Below are 19202 nucleotides of genomic sequence, written 5' to 3' on the forward strand. Positions count from 1 at the left end.
TCCCTTATCTGCTTCCTTTATAAGAAGAGTATTGTTATTTTGTAGTTCTGTGATAGCTTTTCTTTGGTCAGGATTGATGTTGGATGGGAGGTAATGTTGTTTTTTTGCATATTTACTATATTGTTGATCAAGGTCCTCCATCATAGCTGTAAAAAATAAGTCTATGGAATTGCCTGCTGGTAGTATAGGAGTAAAAGTGGATTTAATAGGAAGATCAAACTGTTGGCGAAGTGTTATATTGATTTTTAACTCTTGAGCTATTTCAGTAAGGGATTGATCTTGTTCCCCTGTATTAGAGAGATTGGTGAGCAATTGTATTGATTCCAGATCTTAGACTGTAAGATCACTGGAAATTTGTTGTTGCTGAGGTAAGTTAGGTTTGGGGGGTACAGAAGCGAAGAAAGACTTAAGTTTGAGTTTGCGGGTGAATTTGAAGAGGTCTATTTTGGTTTGGACTAGATCCCACTGATGAGTGGGACAAAGTGAAAGACCCCTGTTTAAAATTTCACATTGGGGTGTCGATAATGTCAGATCCGATAGATTAACAATTAATTATTTGTTTGCTCTCTGTGTCTGGCTTCCTTGCTTCGTGCTCTTGTCTGTATACCAAGTATTTTTGCTTCTGGTGTTGTAGTATTTGGCGGTTTTGTGCGACTGTCTTGTGCTGTGCCAAGACGATGTCTTCTGACTTCCTCGTAAAAATGTACTGTTGGTTTGTTGGATGCATGTGTATTTGTTTCTTCCGGCGATTCTTTTTCTGAGGAAAGTTGTGTTTCAGAACAACTTGGTAATTCTGTGCTTGAACCAGATGCTTTGACATTGTAATACTGTTTGCCAAAAGTGTATACTCTTCCCAGTTGGTAGTCAGTTAAGTACTGTCTAAATTTCCTGTTTTTTCTCTGAATGATTTCTTCTTCATATTGGTCTATTATGGTATTAAGAATGTCGTAATTCTTTACAGAGATGTCACCCCACTTGGTTTCCTCACTTTGTTTATTAAGAGTATCTACTTCCTGTTGGTATTTTTCATATTCTTCTTGAGCTATATCTATTAACTGTCGTATCATATTATTGGAAGCCATCTGTAAGTTTGCTTCCCACTGTTGGAGTCTTTCTTGAGATGTAGTGTCAATTGGAGGAAAACTTAGAATTCTCAAGCCCCGTGGTATAAGGTTGTGTTCAAGATATTTCTTTTATGAAGCTGCTTCCCACCATTTAGATGTTTCCTCCTTGACCGCCCGTTCTAGGGCTAGAAAAGTGCTTTTTTGCAGAGGACCAGTTGGTCATATGTAGTCGATTCAGGCCAGCACCAGAAGTATTAAAAACTTGATCAGATTTGCTTCTTCTTAGGTCACGTCTGCTTGCGCTGTTTGCCATGTTGATTCTAAAGAATAAATTTAGTCAGAATATTAATAATTTATCGGGCTTGAAGGGAGGGAGACTTTGTGAAAGATCAGGTATAGGTGGTCAAGGTCTAATGCTCCCTCACATTGACAAGTGCCCACATTTTTTAGTTTAGACAGTGGCTAATCAAGTGGGGATTTGGACCAGTTTTCCCCAGAGTAAATAATCCTCAAAGAATACAAAAATTGAGAACCCAGCCATGACTACATTACCTACCAAATTTAGCCCTTGGGCCATTGCATAACATTTAGGAACAGAAGGAATGTACACCAACACTATGGAAGCATATCAGTATCCGACATCAACTTCAGGTTCTCCACTAGCCAAAAAGATTCATTTTTTATTTGTAGAAACCTATTTGTGCATTTTTCTTATTATACAACTCTCACTTTAAAGCTAATAAGTGATTTACATTACAAAGCATGTAAATAAAATAGTTGTTTTTACTAGGCCTTTATTTACAAAGAAATGTATAGTTATATTTTGATTCATATTCCCATTTACATTTGTTGATGTATTAGTTTCTGGTGTTGATGCTCATTTCCACTCCTCCTTCAGTTGGAAGGCAGCTGTCAGTGCAGAGAAACTCCCCCCAGCTTACAGTGATTTTACTTTTTTCAGACTGTGAAGGTAGTGATGGATATTCATCTAAACAAGATGGCCGGAGACATATTGGTTTTTCTGACAGGTAAGACTTCACTTTCTTTGTTGGGGTGTGATTCATTTGGCAACATGTAGAGTAGACCTTCAGACCAAATGTGAAACAAGATATGTGCATCTTTCTCCTGCGTTTGCTATGCACACCAATAGAAGACATACAAACTGTAAATGCGGTCACACTATGTTTATAAAGGATTACATGAGTTCATATTATTCTCATACATCCCCACTAGACCCATCGCTGACATGTATTCTCCATACTCTGTCACATTTGATATGATCATTGTTGGGAGGAGAGTATCCCCTGTATGAAGTACTGTTGTATCCTCTCCCCTATGTGTCTGAAATGTGAGAATCTGTGGTTCTGCTTTTTGGATTTTACCCTCAATGCACACTAACCTAGAGTGTGAAGGCATAGGCCTACTTTTTGCAGGTTAAGACCAGACAATGAAGTGAGGAAAGTGGAAATAGGATTTCTCTTAGACTTTGTGCATGTCTGGTCTGACACAGAGGACTATTATTTAGTCTTCCTGTAACTGCCATTTTGTGGACAGCAGAGGTGAAGGTTGAGGACTGCAGTATCAATTGTTGAGGATATAGGGTTTCTTTGAAGGAGAGCAGACCTCTGCCTCTGTTTCTGATCTCTCTCAGAAGTGGTTGTAAATAGCCACAGTGCAGCCTGCTTACACCTTTGTTGTACCTCTGGGTGCTCTACCTAGAGCCTGTCCTGCTGTGAATAGCATGACTTGAAATAAAAGCTTGGTCACAAAGATGTCCTGGCCAGGACACAAAGAGAAACTGACCCTATCCAGTTTAGAGAAGGTAGCTTTGGAAATTAAACTTCTGTTAAAAAAACATATAAAAGTGGGAGCTGCAGCCAAACTAGTTCCAGTTCCAGGTTTTATACATCTGAGGAGTTAGTCTGCAGAGTACTCAAAAGACTACTGTCACCCAAAGAGTGGTGTCCTTCTGACAGCCAACTCTCCAGAGGTGAGGGAATATCACCTGAGTCCAGTCTCGAGGTCGATTTGTTGAATTTGTGCTGGGAACCATGGAGTTCTGCCTGTGCAAGTGGGAAGGAAGCACCAACCCTACAGGAGGAGCTGATCATCGAAGGAACAGCCATAATTGACTCTGGCATAGGGTGTCGGCTAATATGACCAATGAGATAAAGAGAGCTGATCTGTCTGCAGCTTTGTCAAAGAGCCCCAGCTCTGCGTATGTGTGCCAGGGAGTCTTGTTGCATTATTCCCGTCATCATTACCAACGCCCCAGGAGCGATGTACCCTAATAGTATGTCCAGCTAAAGCTGGGATTAGTTCCTACTTGTGCCACCTTATGTGTGCCGGAGAGCATTGGATGGTGGAATCAGAGCACTGCCACTCTGTGCAATGCAGTCCTGACCGGTCCCAAGAAGCAAAGACTACTAAAACGTAGGTGCCTTGTAAAGAGTATAGGACCCCGCACTGCCCAGAAAGTGCCCCACGCCACATTGCTAAGGAGATTTGAGCCTATCACCTCATTGCACTATGTGCTAAGATGGCGCATGGGAGCTGAGGCATCTAAGACCTAAGCACCTGATCGGGGGACCCGAGTGCCTGCACCCAAAGTTGCTTCAGCCTGGGGAGTCCCCAAAACTGCTGCCTTCAAGAGACTCACTGAAGAATCAGGAACTGGTCCACTGAAGCCTCCTGCACGACCCGCATTGACATAAGAGCCTAGAAAAGAGCCAGTGCCAGAAAAAACAGCTCAAGTGCGGACTGTCAAAGGACTCACTGCTTGGTCGGCAGCTGCTTGCATCCAGCTGTACTGCCACATGCTCTCTATAGAAAGCCCCACAGATCACCACCACCGCCAGATGATCCAACATGGTCCCTGTGCTGCTCTAACTAAGGACTGGTGAGAGACCCCAGGCACAGATAGAGATGGAGCGGATATAGCTCCTAGAGAAAGTAGAACCAATTTATAGCTCCTAATACATCTGTGAATTGGTTATTTCCACTGAATTATAGTGTGTAGTATTTCTACATTTTGTGCAATAAAGTACTTGTTTTTAATGAAGGGAAGCATGAGCAGGACATTGATATCATTACACTGGTGGAGGATGGGGTTGGTGTTGAATGCTGAGCGTGAGTTCCTTGACCCTAACCTCCAAGCCTCTGACTGCTTGTTGTCGCTACCACTGAGGGTTAAATGTTGAACAAGTTGTACTTGCCTAGTTTGCAGAGCCATAGTATAACAAGCCACAGGATAGTGGAGGCATACTACCACAGCCCACACAGCTGTGAGACAATAGCTCCTGTCTCCTCTGTAGGTGCCCACACGGGGCTGACAGTCATCAACAACATCCTATTTAGACCCTTGTTTAATCTTTGTGTTATAGGGTGTTGTCCTGGTTTATCTTTATATTTTGCATCGCTTGGCCACTCATTTTCTACTTTGGCTTTCATTACCATCTCTGCCGATGACATCAACAAGTAACCAGCAGCCTCATTGCTTTACAGCACTAGATGACACTGCACAGTCTCTGTCATAATTGGAGCCCAAGGCTTCCTGTTATTTTCAACTCCCTCTAATGCAGCATTTTCCCTCCATCTCCTTTCTTCATAGCCAAATCCTCCTGTTCTCCTCTTCCGGAAACCACAGCAATCACTTTGACCGTCATAAGCATCTTTATACCTTCATCATTTCTCCAGCCCTCACCCACATATTCAGGCTGCCACTAATCTTGTCCTGATCTCTCATTTCACTTGTCAGAAACTCTCAAGCTTTGTTTGTCTGTAAGCAGAACTATTCTAACTGCTTCTTAATCTATTTTGGTCACTATTACTTCTTACCCTTGCAAACGCGCTTTTATTTATCTTGATCTGCTCCTCGAGACCATTTCTCCCCTACTTTTCATACATCTTCCAGACTAGTTTACAGTATTGTAGAAGACAAAATGAGGCACCCCACAGTAGTAACAGTTACACAAATCCAAATGAGTACTGCCTTCAGTGAGTAATATTGTAGAAAAACAGTCCATTTATATTTAAACAAAGTTCCTTAATGTCCGGTCCAATCAAGTAATTTATTGAATCAAAACATCCAATATTTTAATACTTCATCCATGGAAAAAACATTTCAAGCCAACACGTGTTTCATCATGGGAAATGTTCTCATCCCAAACGACTTCTTCAGGGCTTCATTCAACACCGAACACCGGTGTCAACAGTAGTTTTCAGTATTGAACAGGGCGTTGTGCACAATCCCCTGCCTTGTATTGAAACCCATCCATGGTCTGCAACCTCACCCTTCCACTTAGCCCAAATCATCACTTAGAAATGACTTTGCTCCCAGCACTCATTAAATCTAAAGTATTCTACACCACTTCTAGATGGTTGCCCTTTACTCTTCTCACTGGAGAGCTTTTCTTTCTCAACTCAAGGGCATCCATCCCTTGCCCGTCTTTAAAACATTCCTCAAGAATTACCTTCTTTTAAAAGAAGGTCTCCACAGCACTAACATCTGTATACTTAGTGCAATGGTCTGACAAATGTGGTTTTACTCCATACTACCGCACATGAATCTACCAAATACTCCTGTGCCCTTTCCTGCCATGGGTTATGGTGACACAATTGAGAAGTTTAAATGGGCAGTTTCTTCTAATAATCTATGTACAGTGTTTTGAAATACATTTGAAGCACATGAATACACCTAAACCATTTTCGGGTTACGTTTAGTTCTGAAGAACTACCTCAGACTTGCGAAGAATTATTCATGCTATGCCCTTATCAATCATGAACAGTGGGAACATATCCTGGCAAGTCTTTCTGCCTACCAGCTAACTACATTAAAGCTTAATTGTGAGCATTACACCCACATGAGGATTGAGATTGGGCCCCATCCCTGCCTATTTATGTTTTGTTAAATTGATAATTTACTTTACAGGCTGCCCACTAGGTGCCCTGTACCATATCTCTTCCACTAGTACCTGTGCAAGTCATCATAGGCACATGCATGTAGGGTCAAAAGACTGACACTCAGGTAAACTCGTACAATGGCCTGGATATGGTAAATAGGGACCCAAAGCAACATTGTCGTTTTGAACATTGGGGAGAAATGGAAAGGCACTGGAGAGAAACAGAAAAACAATAGCTGACCGAGGCAGCTGTAAATGTGGGTAGGCAAGGCATGGGGAGATACGGAGACTGCCAGGTGAAGTTCAGGGAAGATACTAAAGGTATACATAGTGTCACTGTGGGTCACAAATTGTCGCAGTAGAACTCTTGCTCTAGGCAAGACTGCTGGTTTAGGGATGACATCACTTTTCTTTGTAGGCCACTAGGCGAATCCTACAACAAGTCGCAACTGTCGGCCCAACCCTCCTGGCTCACAAGCAGAACCTCACCAAAAACCCTAACAGTAAAAGGTGATTTCTGGTAGCCTTTACTCATGGAGTCTAGAGTGCGACATCTCAGGGGAGTCGTGGTTAAACAGAGATGACCCTTTTCTCACATGAGGAATACATCTCAGTCGCACACAGGCATAGAAAGATACAGTAAAGTTTTCAATAGGTTTTATTAAAAAGACTGCAATCTACTGTAAAATGCATTAGCTGCATTGATTAGGATAATGAACAATGCAAGAAGCAGAATTGTAAAAACGAGAGTTGTGAATATAAAGACCCCAACCATCTTGCAATAACATGAGATGTGAAATAGGCCTTCATACCCTAGCACGGAGAACCTAATTTCTAACCTAACGAGAGCTAGGTGTGTTAGACCTAATCTGCCAGTACCTTGTCTATGAAAAGAGCCCACCAACCCTTGTTACCTTGGAATGAGGTCTCTAGATCAGACTCCGTAGGGACGCAAAGGTTGGGTCTGCATCAAGGCGATGTGTAGAATAGATAGCGTTGATGGCATCTGGTAGGAATCCATCTGCTAATCTTGTCTGCATGAGATGTATTCATACAGATCTTGCAGAACCCCTGACACAGGTATGTTCCCAAACAGTAGATAAGAAGGCATGCTTGGGGAGGCAATTATATAAACAATTCCGTCAAAAAGTACATAATGTTCCTATCACACAAAAGGAGGAAAGGGACATGATATAAATACCTATGTATATCACTTGTCTTTGAGGCTGATAGTGATGCCTTCACTATGTGGCACTGATAATGTTAAATCAAAACATCTTCCTAATTATAAACATACCAGCCGTTTTGGAAAAAATAATTAAATAAATGTGCTAAAACAGAGCAGGCTAAGTAGGTTAACAGTCACTAGGTGATGGGGGCACAGGTCTACAAGCCAGGAGGCTAAGCAAACTCCTGATTCCCAATAAAACTAAATAGGATCCACTACAAAATACTGAAAAACTGGCAAACAAAGCAATACACCCAGACAGTAAGATACTGTGGAGAAATAGACTCCGCAGAATTTGGGGCTGAATGGGCATCATAAGGGAGGCGCAGGAAGATGGAGATCTGGGTAAACTTTAAGGTGGCATCACATGAATGCAGATAAAGAACATTGGGAAGACATAGAAAAACAGTGAGTGCCACAAACATAGGGAAATGTGGGGAAATGCAGATAATATATTGAGATAGCGATTAGGGAGACACAGATACATTTACAGGGAAGAATGGATAACTATACTGAAAGATAATGGAAAGACCGTCATCAAAGACACTGAAGAGACATGGGATGCTAAAGAAGCACTAGAAGACACTTAGTATAGGAAGTGTGGTCAGGGGCAGCTCCTCCATTAGGGTGGAGGAGTGGCGCCCCATGCCAGCTGCGGCAGCTGCAAAACCTTTAAAAGAAAACAATAATAAACTTTGTTTATTATCATTTTCTTTTAAAGGGGGTTGACGAGTAGTGTTTGCGCATGTGTGTTGGGCCGGCCGTCTCGGGCCAGACAAACACACATGAGCAGTAGGCTCTCTCCAGCCCAGCAACACAGTTACCGGTCAGGAGAGAGCCTGCACAGGCTCCCAGTCTTCCTCGGAGCGCACTCACAGCCAATCCTGACACTGCTCTGAGTAGCATCGGGATTGGCCGCAGGGCAGGCTGGGAGCCTGTGCCTGCAGCGACAGAGACCGAGGAGTGGCGCAGCACGCAGGGTTAAGTTTTTAAGTGTTTTAAAAAAAATGTTATTGTATTTTAATCCCCGTGCGCCGCCTGCCCATTCTGCTTGCCGTGAGCTGCTTCTAAGTGTGGTGATACACAGACATAGGAAGTCTTGGGAAATGATTTGTGACACAGACCTTGGTTTCTGGGTGTAAGGAGTTACACAAGGGCAAGAGGAGTGATCCAGACAAAGACATGCAGACTTTGGGGAGAAATGGAAAATGGGACTCCGTACAGTTAAACAGGCCTTGTGAAACATGTGAGCACATAGGGAGACATAGATTTAAGAATATCTTGAGAATGTACAGATAAGGAGAGATGTAGGAAGACACTGCGTGATACCCACTGTGAAATGTGGTAGTGCATGGATATGTAGAAAACTGGGCAGATGAGGAGACACTGGAGAGACACAGCTATGAGATGCATACATGGAATTACACTAGGGAGGCCGGGGGAGGACAGAGATACTTTCAAACATGGGGGATTCATGGACCTAAAGAGAAAATCCGAAGACTTGTTCAAGCATTATAACCATATTATCAACATCTTTGCCAGCTCACCTTCTGCTAATGACTTGCAACACAATGTGCAAACCCGAGGAGGTTAAACATCTAGCCAGGCATGTAGATGACCAGATCACCTGTGCAGAGTGTGGACCAATGGCGAACCTGCTGCATGCGTGTGAGGAGCAGCCGTGATAAAGAACATACTGACAAACCAAAGAAATACACCACAGTCCCTGTGCGCACTCACTCTCACTCTCTCTCCTTCCCTCTCTCCTTCCCCTCTCCCTCTCTGTCTCTCCCTCTGTGTCTCATACTGAATGTGCTGCTGAAATTAAAAAGACGCAATCCCACCTATATGGACTCTCGTATAGAGAACCTGCAATTTGCAAACTGAGAAGAGACGTAAAAAACAAAGGCAGCTAGAATCTCTGTTTCCTGTGTAAAACTATGAACATACCCAATCGAAGATGAAAGCTAGCAATGGAAGTGACCCTGAACTGTCAATTTGGTCGACAGTTGAAAAAACAGCGCCCCTGTCCAGTCCATGGGGACACCCTTGTGGGGTAAAGGCCAGAACACAATCTTGGTTAATGATGGTACTACTACATCTTGAAACATGCTTATGTTGTATCTACAACCATAATAAAAACAGGCAAGAGCAGTGTTACACCATTTTCTAATTTATATAGAGCTTATCTAATTTCCTGTACAAGTTACAATCTTCACATAAAACTTACTTTAGGTAGAAAATATTCTCTCTTTAATAATTATGGGGGTGATTCTAACCCTGGCGGGCGGCGGAGGCCGCCCGCCAGAGTTCCCCCCTCCAGAATACCGCACCGCGGTCAGAAGACCGCTGCGGTTATTCTGGGTTTCCCACTGGGCTGGCGGGCGACCGCCAAAAGGCCGCCGCCAGCCCAGTGGGAAACACCCTTCCCACGAGGAAGCCGGCTCCGAATGGAGCCGGCGGAGTGGGAAGGTGCGACGGGTGCAGTTGCACCCGTCGCGAATTTCAGTGTCTGCAAAGCAGACACTGAAATTCAGGGTGGGGCCCTCTTAAGGGGGCCCCTGCAGTACCCATGCCATTGGCATGGGCACTGCAGGGGCCCCTAGGGGCCCCACGACACCCCATACCGCCATCCTGTTCCTGGCGGGCGAACCGCCAGGAACAGGATGGCGGTATGGGGTGTCTGAATCCCCATGGCGGCGCAGCAAGCTGCGCCGCCATGGAGGATTCATCTGGGCAGCGGAAAACCGGCGGGAGACCGCCGGTTTTCCTCTTCTGACCGCGGCCAAACCGCCGCGGTCAGAATGCCCTGCGGGGCACCGCCAGCTTGTTGGCGGTGCTCCCGCCGACCCTGGCCCCGGCGGTCATTGACCGCCGGGGTCAGAATGAGGCCCTATGTGTTTTCACTGTCTTTGATTAAAATGTGCCTTGATTCATGGTGGATTCATGTTATTTCAACATTATAGCACCGTTGCGCTCCTCTAATAACTTCTTGCTCCATAATGCCCATGTGTGCTACCCCAATTCACTTACTTCATTGTTTACTCTCACCTATCGGAATTCCTTCTCAAACCCTAACCTGTAGTGTTCTGTGTGCACTACCAAACAAGTTAATTCTGTATATTAAATAGTACACATCAATATGAAGTAGTTAATTCACAAGAGAAATATTAAACTGAACGTAACTGTTTGTATTGTACCGGCCAGTCTTGTGTTCAGTTCTTAAATGTACTTGCCAGTTTGACAATGGTCCTTTTCGTAGCAAGTGCCAAACTGAATTTCATGCTTTTTATAACATGCATAGAAGTGCTACACAATACCATTGGCAAATTGTATTGCCATAGATACACGTGCTAAACCTCCAAGCGGGTTACAGTACTCTATAAATGTAGTAAGCCATCTTTAGATGGCTGAACCAGTCCGCTTCCTCCTTGGTAATCATGAACCCACTTTACTAATCTGAAAACACTGCCAAAGATTTAGGCAACTAAAAAAATGTGTATTTAACACAGATTTTAGGAGCAAGCAATACAAACGGGATACTGTATCCTACCTTAGCCTCATTATTAATATATTGCAATTTCCATGGAGTTTACATGAACATAGAGAGGCCAAAGACCAGAGACTATGGCACATGGCTGCCCCAGTAGGTGGAGACTGTTTGACAGATTATGACAGACAGGCCCCCACATCCACTGGCCTCCCCTGGCTCATTCTGAAGCAGGCAGATGCATACCAGTTCTTCTAATGTATCACAGTTTACGTGTAATACGCAATTTGTGCCACTGGTCACCTACAGCGGATTTACTGCAGGTGTTTTGTGATGTCAGATGAGCACCCCTCCAATTATACAGTTAGTATTTCATTGTAATAGCTTGACATTTGTGAGAGTAAATGCACTTCATGTGATGGTGTTGAGGCACAGTTGTTTCTTACATCCTCAACTTTTTATGGAGTTATAATTTGGCATAAAAAAGTTTTCATGCATGATGATAAAATACCATGTTTTTTGTTCTGACGTACGTATAGGCCTTGTGGCAGGACCACCATTGACCCATGACCTGTCCCTCTGTGAGTGATAACAAAAGTGATCATTATAATTAGTTGCCATTGATCACAAATAAAGGATTAATAATATATTTCCGTGTCTGATGTTTATTTGGGGTCCTCTATCCTTAAGTGGGTCAATCTCCTTGTCTTACGTAAGGGGCAAGATGTGGTTCTGTCAAAGACACCCTCTAGCCTTCTCCATATGTTGCAAACTGTGTCTTTAGTGTATGTCTGTTTCCCTCATTATAGGCCAAGCTGAAATCGAGAAGGCGTGCAATCTCTTGTTCACAAAGGGCGAGTCCATTGATTACCAGTACGATCTCCGAGATCAGTCAGTGGAAGGTTTGCTTATATTGCCTTTGTATGGATCCATGGCAACAGGTAAGAGTACTGTAACTCCAAGGAATAATATATTTCATACTGGTGACCTTTGCAATAACGCCTTGCTTGGGATCCCGCTTTTAATTTGTTTACTATTTTCTTGGGCACAGATGGACTCATGTTAGACATCAGAGCATCTTACATGATGGGTCAATTTTTGTGTAATTCTCCTTAACTTGTGCCAGGGTGCATTCTCTTTGAGCAAATTCTTGAGCTAGAATTTGGAAAGCTCGATAACCTAAAACCTGTGTGATGGGATCAAACAGACACAGAATGATTAAAAGGCAAGTGGGTAGGTTTTTCAAAGGCTTTTGCAGAGATAAGGCCTCATTGTTAAGAGAAAAGTATATCTGGGTAAAGTGTGATACTTCAGTACAGAAGATAGGTCAGGACGAGGAAGTGGGGTTTATGAGTATGGGTGGGGTCATAAATCTTATACACTCCGCAGAAATGTACTTGCGGAGAAGACCTGCTTTTTATTCCTCATTTTTTTCAAACTGTATTTATTGATCCTACAAAGCATGTACCCTTTAGTTCAATGTACAAGTCCACATTTAAAATATGTTCAAACATGCTCCCTTGAAGCCATTAGTCCAAGCTGCATTTTAGCCTTTCTTTCAGGTTTCTAGCCCAGGCGCTGTCATTCGACCACGTGAAGAGAAATAATTATACATATGTTACATGCATAGAGGTCTTCGTTGGAACTATAACCTATGCAAACTTGTAACAAAAGAAACAAAATAAAGTTCTCACCTGGCCCATCTTCTGTGGCAAAATGTACATTCACATGTGTTGTAGCGCTATGTTTTGACCTATATCCTGCCCCCATTCCACAAGCGTTCATTTCACCTGTACTCCTAGGGAACAGTGATATTAGCGCTCACCTCTCCACCTGTATGGAGATGGGCCCCATCCCTGCCTATTTATGTTTTGTTAAATCGATAATTTACAGGCTGCCCACTAGGCACCCTGTACCATATCTCTTCCACTAGTACCTGTGCTAGTCATCATAGGCACATGCATGTAATAATGCATAACCTTGTTTAGTCTGGGATTTAAGTCCTTCCTTTGATCTGCACTGGGAAACACCCTCTGTGGATTTCCAGTGCTTCACTATAGCCTGCTTAGTAGGCACTAAGGCTAGAGCAAGAAATAAGGAGGACACTCTCCCATGTTCTGCTCATGTGTACAGCCACAAGAGGCATATCTCAAGTGTGTGGCGTTCCGCCTGACCCACCACTCTGTCCTGTCTTGAAGTAACCTCTTGCGAGAAGATTGTAATCACCGGGCATGTCCAGATCTTGTGGTGAAAATCCTCATTCCTCAGGACCTGAGGCAGGTTTTGTTGCCAGTGCCAATGATAGCATTTAATCTAAGAGGTGTAAGTTAAGTGGCGTATAAGTAATTGAATTGTGTGTATTTTAACCTGGTGTTTCTAGACACCTGGCAGGGGTGCTCCAGTGCATCAGCCTATACATTATTCCTAATTATCTACATTGTTGGGGCCAACAGAGCCATAAATAACAAGAATCTATAAAGCCAGAATATAAGTCTGTGGCCTCCTACAAATGTGAGTATTTGCAGTTTCAAGTGGTGGTGACTCGGTGTGGTACTCTTTCCACAGGGTTCCCAGGGAGTGTCGCAGGGTAGCATACACCAGATATTGTGAGTCTGGTAGATTGTCCAAACTGACTATGGTGTCCAACACTTGGAATTTCCTATATTGCTAAGAGTTGGTCACCATCTGGATTCATGCTTCTGTCCATGCCTTCAGTAGGCTCCTAGGTGTAAAATATCCCGCCCCCCACAGTGGGGATGGCCACCAGTGGGAGGACTGGTGTGTATGGCGAGCCATGGGTATTCTTGAGGAGTACTCTCCTCCAGCAGCACATCACAATTTTAAGTAGTGTTGGGTGCTTATCCTTCCAATGTTTGGCACCCAATAACAGTGCCGTATAGCATCATGCTTCCAAACATGCAAAGCTTATAAGGACCTGCTGGAAGTGCCCAGTGAAAATAAGAAGGTACTGTAACAGTACTGTCACTCAGCAGAGACCTGGACAACTGATCTGCCTGGCAGGCTAAATGTTAACCATGCAGTCATGAGGGGACCACTCCATGCATCTGCTATGGAACTGCCATAAGTTAGCTGTTTTCTGCAGACAGGTGATCATTTAGCACTTATAACATGTTAGGACATTAAGAAGCCTTGAGTCCTCTGTCATTACTAATGACACACAAAACACTGCAACTGTTGCAACAAAGGTTTGGAGGCCTTGCTTAGTTAATGTTGAAAATCTCCTAAATATGAGGTGGTCAGTACTACTATCCCGTAATCTACCAAATGAGACAGAAGTACGCTGTACAAGACTGCTGAAGACAGTATCTTATCACATTTAATAAGTGTTGATGAAGACCTCAAAATCCTATCTTGTCTTGATGAAACTAAAGGAATGTTTGTTGGAAAACATGCTCATAGGTCTAATTATAAATGAATGCACATCCAAAGAAGTAAATTTGTATACGAAATTTAATTTTTCTGTTCCTTTCAGTCATATAATAATCAAGAGTTTGGGAGTTGTGCCTCCTCAGCCTTGCAGTTCTAGCATTCTTCACATGAAATGGTTTGTGTTCAAACAACGGTCTTTATCCACACTATCACCAATGTAAGAGAGAGTTAAGAGAAGCTGTGAGTTTCCATTTGGCTCCCAATCATAAGTGCTTACAGTTTCTATTTTCAGAGTTACAATTAGACATAAGTAACAGTGTGTTCGATGACATCTGTGGCTGTAGATACGCATGCTTGGCATAAGTCCGCCATCTAGTGTTGGGTCCGGAGTTTTGCAAGTTGTTTTTGTTCAAAGAATCTTTTCGAGTCATAAGATCAAGTGACAACTCCTCTCAGTAATACTGCGAATGGGTATCAAGTCCTTTGTTAGATTGTTTTTTCTCCACTGTCTGGTTTGGATGTGTGTTCCTCTCACTCTAGTTTCACCTCGGCTCGGTCAACTCCGAACTGTTCTTTCCCATCTCCCCATCAACGACGGTATTGTACTCTGATCAGGTTTTCTCTTTATTGGGTGGTTGGTCCAAATTTTTGCTCCAGTAACCCTCTCACCACTCCTCAGGGTGACCTCGCCCGTCTCGGGCCTACTCCTCCTCGTGACGTCAAACTATGCAAGGTTAATGGAACGTACTTCATTTCGTTTTTGCCCTCAATGCCACTCTAAATTTCCCCATGCTTACCATCCTCTGGTGTGTAACTTGTGTCTCTCCCTGGACCACAACGAACAGAGTTGCAGCGCACGCCATTCCTTTCGATCAAAGAAGACACTCCAGAATTGAAGAGCCCGTCGATTGGAAATGGCCTAAAAGACACCAGACAACACGCCGGATATTTTAAGAGAAAAGCATGTGCAAGAGGAGCCAGAAGAAGAGGACAGTCGGACATCCAGAGCCAGCCGGTCACCTCCGCACAACCTGTGAGTTGAATAACCCACTACTCCCCATACAAAGACTTAAAAAAAGCCCCAGAAGCAGGTTGCCGGACCACCACTGCCTTCAGGCCATGGTCGGATCTGAAAGTCTCTTTCGGATGCCTCACCTTCCGGCCCGGTACCGAAAACAGCCAAGACAACTTCAGCATTGACCTTCAGCTCTGGAGCATAACATACAGCTACGGGATCGAGCAGAGCCATCAAACCAATTACTTCAGCACTGAGCAAGCAATCCTTCACATCAGCTTCGGTGCCAACAGCTTTGCACTGACCGAAGATTTTGGTAGTCAAGGAAGTTGACCTTTGAAGAGGCCTTGGACACTACTCCACCCCCAGAAAAGGCCTCCCAGGACAAGGCTCCATTTGGGCCTCAGCCTTCTCCTCCGCATTCTCCAATTCTTCCTTCCACCCCTCCACCACCTCCTCCTCATTCTCCTACACCACGTCCTGAACCACATTTTTCATCATAGGGTTCACCAGTACCACAAGAGGATGATTTAGGTGACACACCACATCAGCTAGACCCCTGGGTCTCATATGATCCAGATACTATCTTGCAAAATAACCCAAATCTATACCCTGCACAACCATCACCACCTAAAGAATCAACGTCATATCAGCAGGTGATAGCAAGGTCAGCGGCATTCTACAATGTCCACTTACACACCGACCCTATTAAAGAGGATTTTCTCTTTGACACCCATACAATAACAACACACAGAGAGTCAATTCCTCCCCATGTTACCCAGCATGCTTCGTCATCCTAATGACATCTTTAATGAACCCTAAGGTCCCACCCACGTTATCACCCATAGGGTGGATAAAAAATACAAAGTGGCACTCACAGACCCTCTGTTTATATGGACTTAAATCCCTCCAAATTCAATAGTGGTTAGTACTGCATAAAAACATGCTAATAGTTAACAGGAGATTCACCCCCTCCTGACAAAGATGCTGCGGGGAAAAGAGTAGCAGCACAAGCCGCCAGTCAATGGCGTATCACCAATTCACAAGCATTGTTAGCACAGTACGACAGGGCCCACTTGGACGGAATTGAGGATCTCCTTCAGTACCTCCTGGAGGAGCATCACAAAAGGGCACAATAAATAGCATCAGAAGGTCAAACTGTCACTAACAACTACATTCGTTGTACGATGTATGCCGCAGAAAGAGCAGCATGCAGAATTAACACAAGCATCATCATAGGCAGGCATGCTTGGCTTAGGTGTTCAGGCTTCAAGCTGAAAATACAGCAGGCAGTACTCAACATGTCATTTGATAGGGAACACCCATTTGGACAACAAGTGGATACCACAACTGGAAAGCTTAAAAAAGACTCTGAAAGAGCAAAAACAATGGGGGCACTACTAAACACCACACAACGTGTGTCATTTTCATTACCTACCGTTCAGGAGAGGCTTCAAACCATCGTCTACATAGCCTTCCACCTCCCAAACCAGACAAGACTCCTACTTTTACAACCGAGGTTCATTTAGGGGATTATACAGAGGCACAAATAACAAAGCAGAGGGAAGGCATCCACCTCCCGAGGATCTGCCTCCATTGTCCGCCAGTGACTACCTACACCTTACACCACCTCACACCGCTTTGGTAGGGGGAAGACTGAACAATGTCTATCCACAGTGATCCAATATCACCACAGACCACAGGGTTCTCTCAATTATCCAACATGGTTATTGCCTGGAGCTCACTTCCACTCCACCAAACAATCCCCTTCTTACTCAAATTCTCACAAGAACGCCTTACTTTTCCCAAAGAAGAAGTTCAGCCCCTCCTTCTCAAAGTGGCTATATAACCAGTCCTCTTGTGTCATCAAGGATCAGGAGTATATTTCCTATTCTTTCTTATACCAAAGAAGGACGGGTCACTCAGGTCAACCCTAGACCTCAGACCATTAAATCACTACATTCTCTCAGAGCATTTCCATACGCTCTCCAAGATGTCATTCCACTGTTACAGCAAGGAGACTTTATGACAGCCTTAGATCTAAAAGATACTTATTTTCATATTTCCATTCACCCAGCTTACCGCAAATAACTCAGATTTGTAATTGCGGGAAAACATTATCAGTTCAAGGTTTTGCTTTCATGGTCACAACTGCTCCTAGGGTCTCGACAAATTGTCTAGCAGTAGTTGCCACATATCTCAGACGTCAACACATTCATGTCTTCCCTTACTTGGACGATTGGCTCATGAAAGCCAGTATTGTACAACACTGTCAGCGTCACACTCCGCTAACAGTGAATCTCCTTCATAATCTAGGATTCACGATCAACTTTCTCAAATCCCATCTCCAACCTTTGCAGATACAGTTTTACCTAGGAGCAGTGCTCAATGTGCAGACAGGGTTAGCCTATCCAAGTCCAGCTCGGATTCAAACTTTTCAAACGTTAATTTCCCAGTTACAGGAAGACCACACTTACATAGTGAAGACAGTGATGCGGCTATTAGGAATGATGGTCTCTTGCATTTCTATCGTATCTCATGCCAGACTGCACATGCGTCCCCTACAGCATTAGCTGTCTTAACGGTGGTCTCAGTCACAGGGTCATCTGGAAGACCTAGTGTTGTTGGACCACCAAACTCACCGCTCTCTGCAATGGTGGAATTCCACCAACCTCTGCTAGGGGCGGCCCTTTTTTGACCCTGTGCCTAAAATCACTCTGACTACAGATGCGTCACAGATAGGTTGGGGATAGGTTGGGGAGATCACCTCAACAACCTCACAATACAAGGACTATAGAATTCCATTTACATATCAGTTACCTGGAGCTTCAAGCAGTTTTCCTAGCACTGAAGGCTTTTCTTTCACACCTTTGGCACAAAGTGGTTCTAGTCCATAAAGACAGCATGACAACCATGTATTATCTGCAAAAATTGGGGGAGGATACGTTCTTCTCAGTTATCACATCTTGCTCAAACAATATGGAAATGGGCAATTCACCACCATATTCACTTAGTGGCAGAGTATTTCCCAGGCATGGACAACCAATTTGCAGACCTGCTCAGCAGGATGCAGCAACAGGTCCACAAATGGGAAAGCCACCCACAAGTCCTTCAACAGTACTTCATAAAGAGGGGAACAACCCAAATGGACCTCTTCCCTCCCCACAGAAAATACAAAATGCCAAAACTTTGCATCCAGATACCCACATCCTCAGTCCAATAGCAATACTCTATGGATGAATTGGTCAGGGTTATTTGCTTAAGCTTTTCTGCCTCTCCCACTCATTCCATCACTAGTTCGCAAATTGGGGCAAACCTCTCTCACCATGATCCTTGTAGCTCCCACATGGACACATCAAGCGTGGTTCACAACACTTCTGGATCTTTCAGTAGTTCCATATGAGAACCTTTCCAACAGGCCAGGTCTTCTCACTCAGAATCAAGGACAGATAAAGTACCTAGAACCCAAAACTCCCAACCTTGCTATATGGCTCCTGAAATCATAGAGTTTGGTTACTCAAAACTACCACCGGAAAGTTTGGACAATCTGAAAGAAGCACGTAAACCTACAACCAGACAGTTGTATGCGGCACAATGGATATGAATTGTATGCTACTGTCAGCCTAAAGAACATTGTCCCACTGAAAGCTTCAGTTCAGGACATTGGCTGTTATATGCTATATTTTCAGAAAGCAAACTTAGCATATTTGTCTTCAATTAGCAGCTATAGCTGCATATCTTCAAAACAAACAACACATCTCTTTACCTAGTTATTAAAGCTTTTGTGGAAGGTCACTCCACCCATGGTACATCTAGCACCATCCTGGAACCTTAATGTTGTTCTTACTAGCCTCGCGGGTCCACCTTTTGAGCCAATGCATTCATGCCCTTTACAGTTCCTTTAGTAGAAAGTGGCTTTCTTTGTAGCTATCGCTTTCATAAAACGTGTAAGTGAATTCCAGGCTCTAACATTAGAAGAGCCGTTCTTCCAAATACACAGGGATAGAGTAGTTCTTCTAACAAACCCTAAATTCCTTCCAAAAGTAGTCTCACAATTCCATATCAACCTGTCTATCGAATTACCAGTCTTCTTTCCGCAATTAGACTCGGTTGT

At 43.7% G+C, this 19202-nt stretch overlaps 1 protein-coding gene across 3 annotated transcripts in view; it reads left to right on the forward strand.

Annotated features, from left to right (window-relative positions):
* The window catches only part of DHX40 (DEAH-box helicase 40), a 266557-nt gene that overhangs the window by 71723 nt on the left and 175632 nt on the right, over nucleotides 1-19202 (forward strand). For all 3 annotated transcript variants that reach the window (XM_069226422.1, XM_069226423.1, XM_069226424.1), the window contains 2 exons: nucleotides 2026-2092; nucleotides 11493-11624. In XM_069226422.1, the coding sequence (XP_069082523.1) occupies nucleotides 2026-2092; nucleotides 11493-11624 (199 nt within the window). The remainder of the gene's footprint in view (nucleotides 1-2025; nucleotides 2093-11492; nucleotides 11625-19202) is intronic.

This window comes from Pleurodeles waltl, chromosome 3_1 (assembly GCF_031143425.1).
Source record: "Pleurodeles waltl isolate 20211129_DDA chromosome 3_1, aPleWal1.hap1.20221129, whole genome shotgun sequence".
NCBI classification, from domain to species: domain Eukaryota; kingdom Metazoa; phylum Chordata; class Amphibia; order Caudata; family Salamandridae; genus Pleurodeles; species Pleurodeles waltl.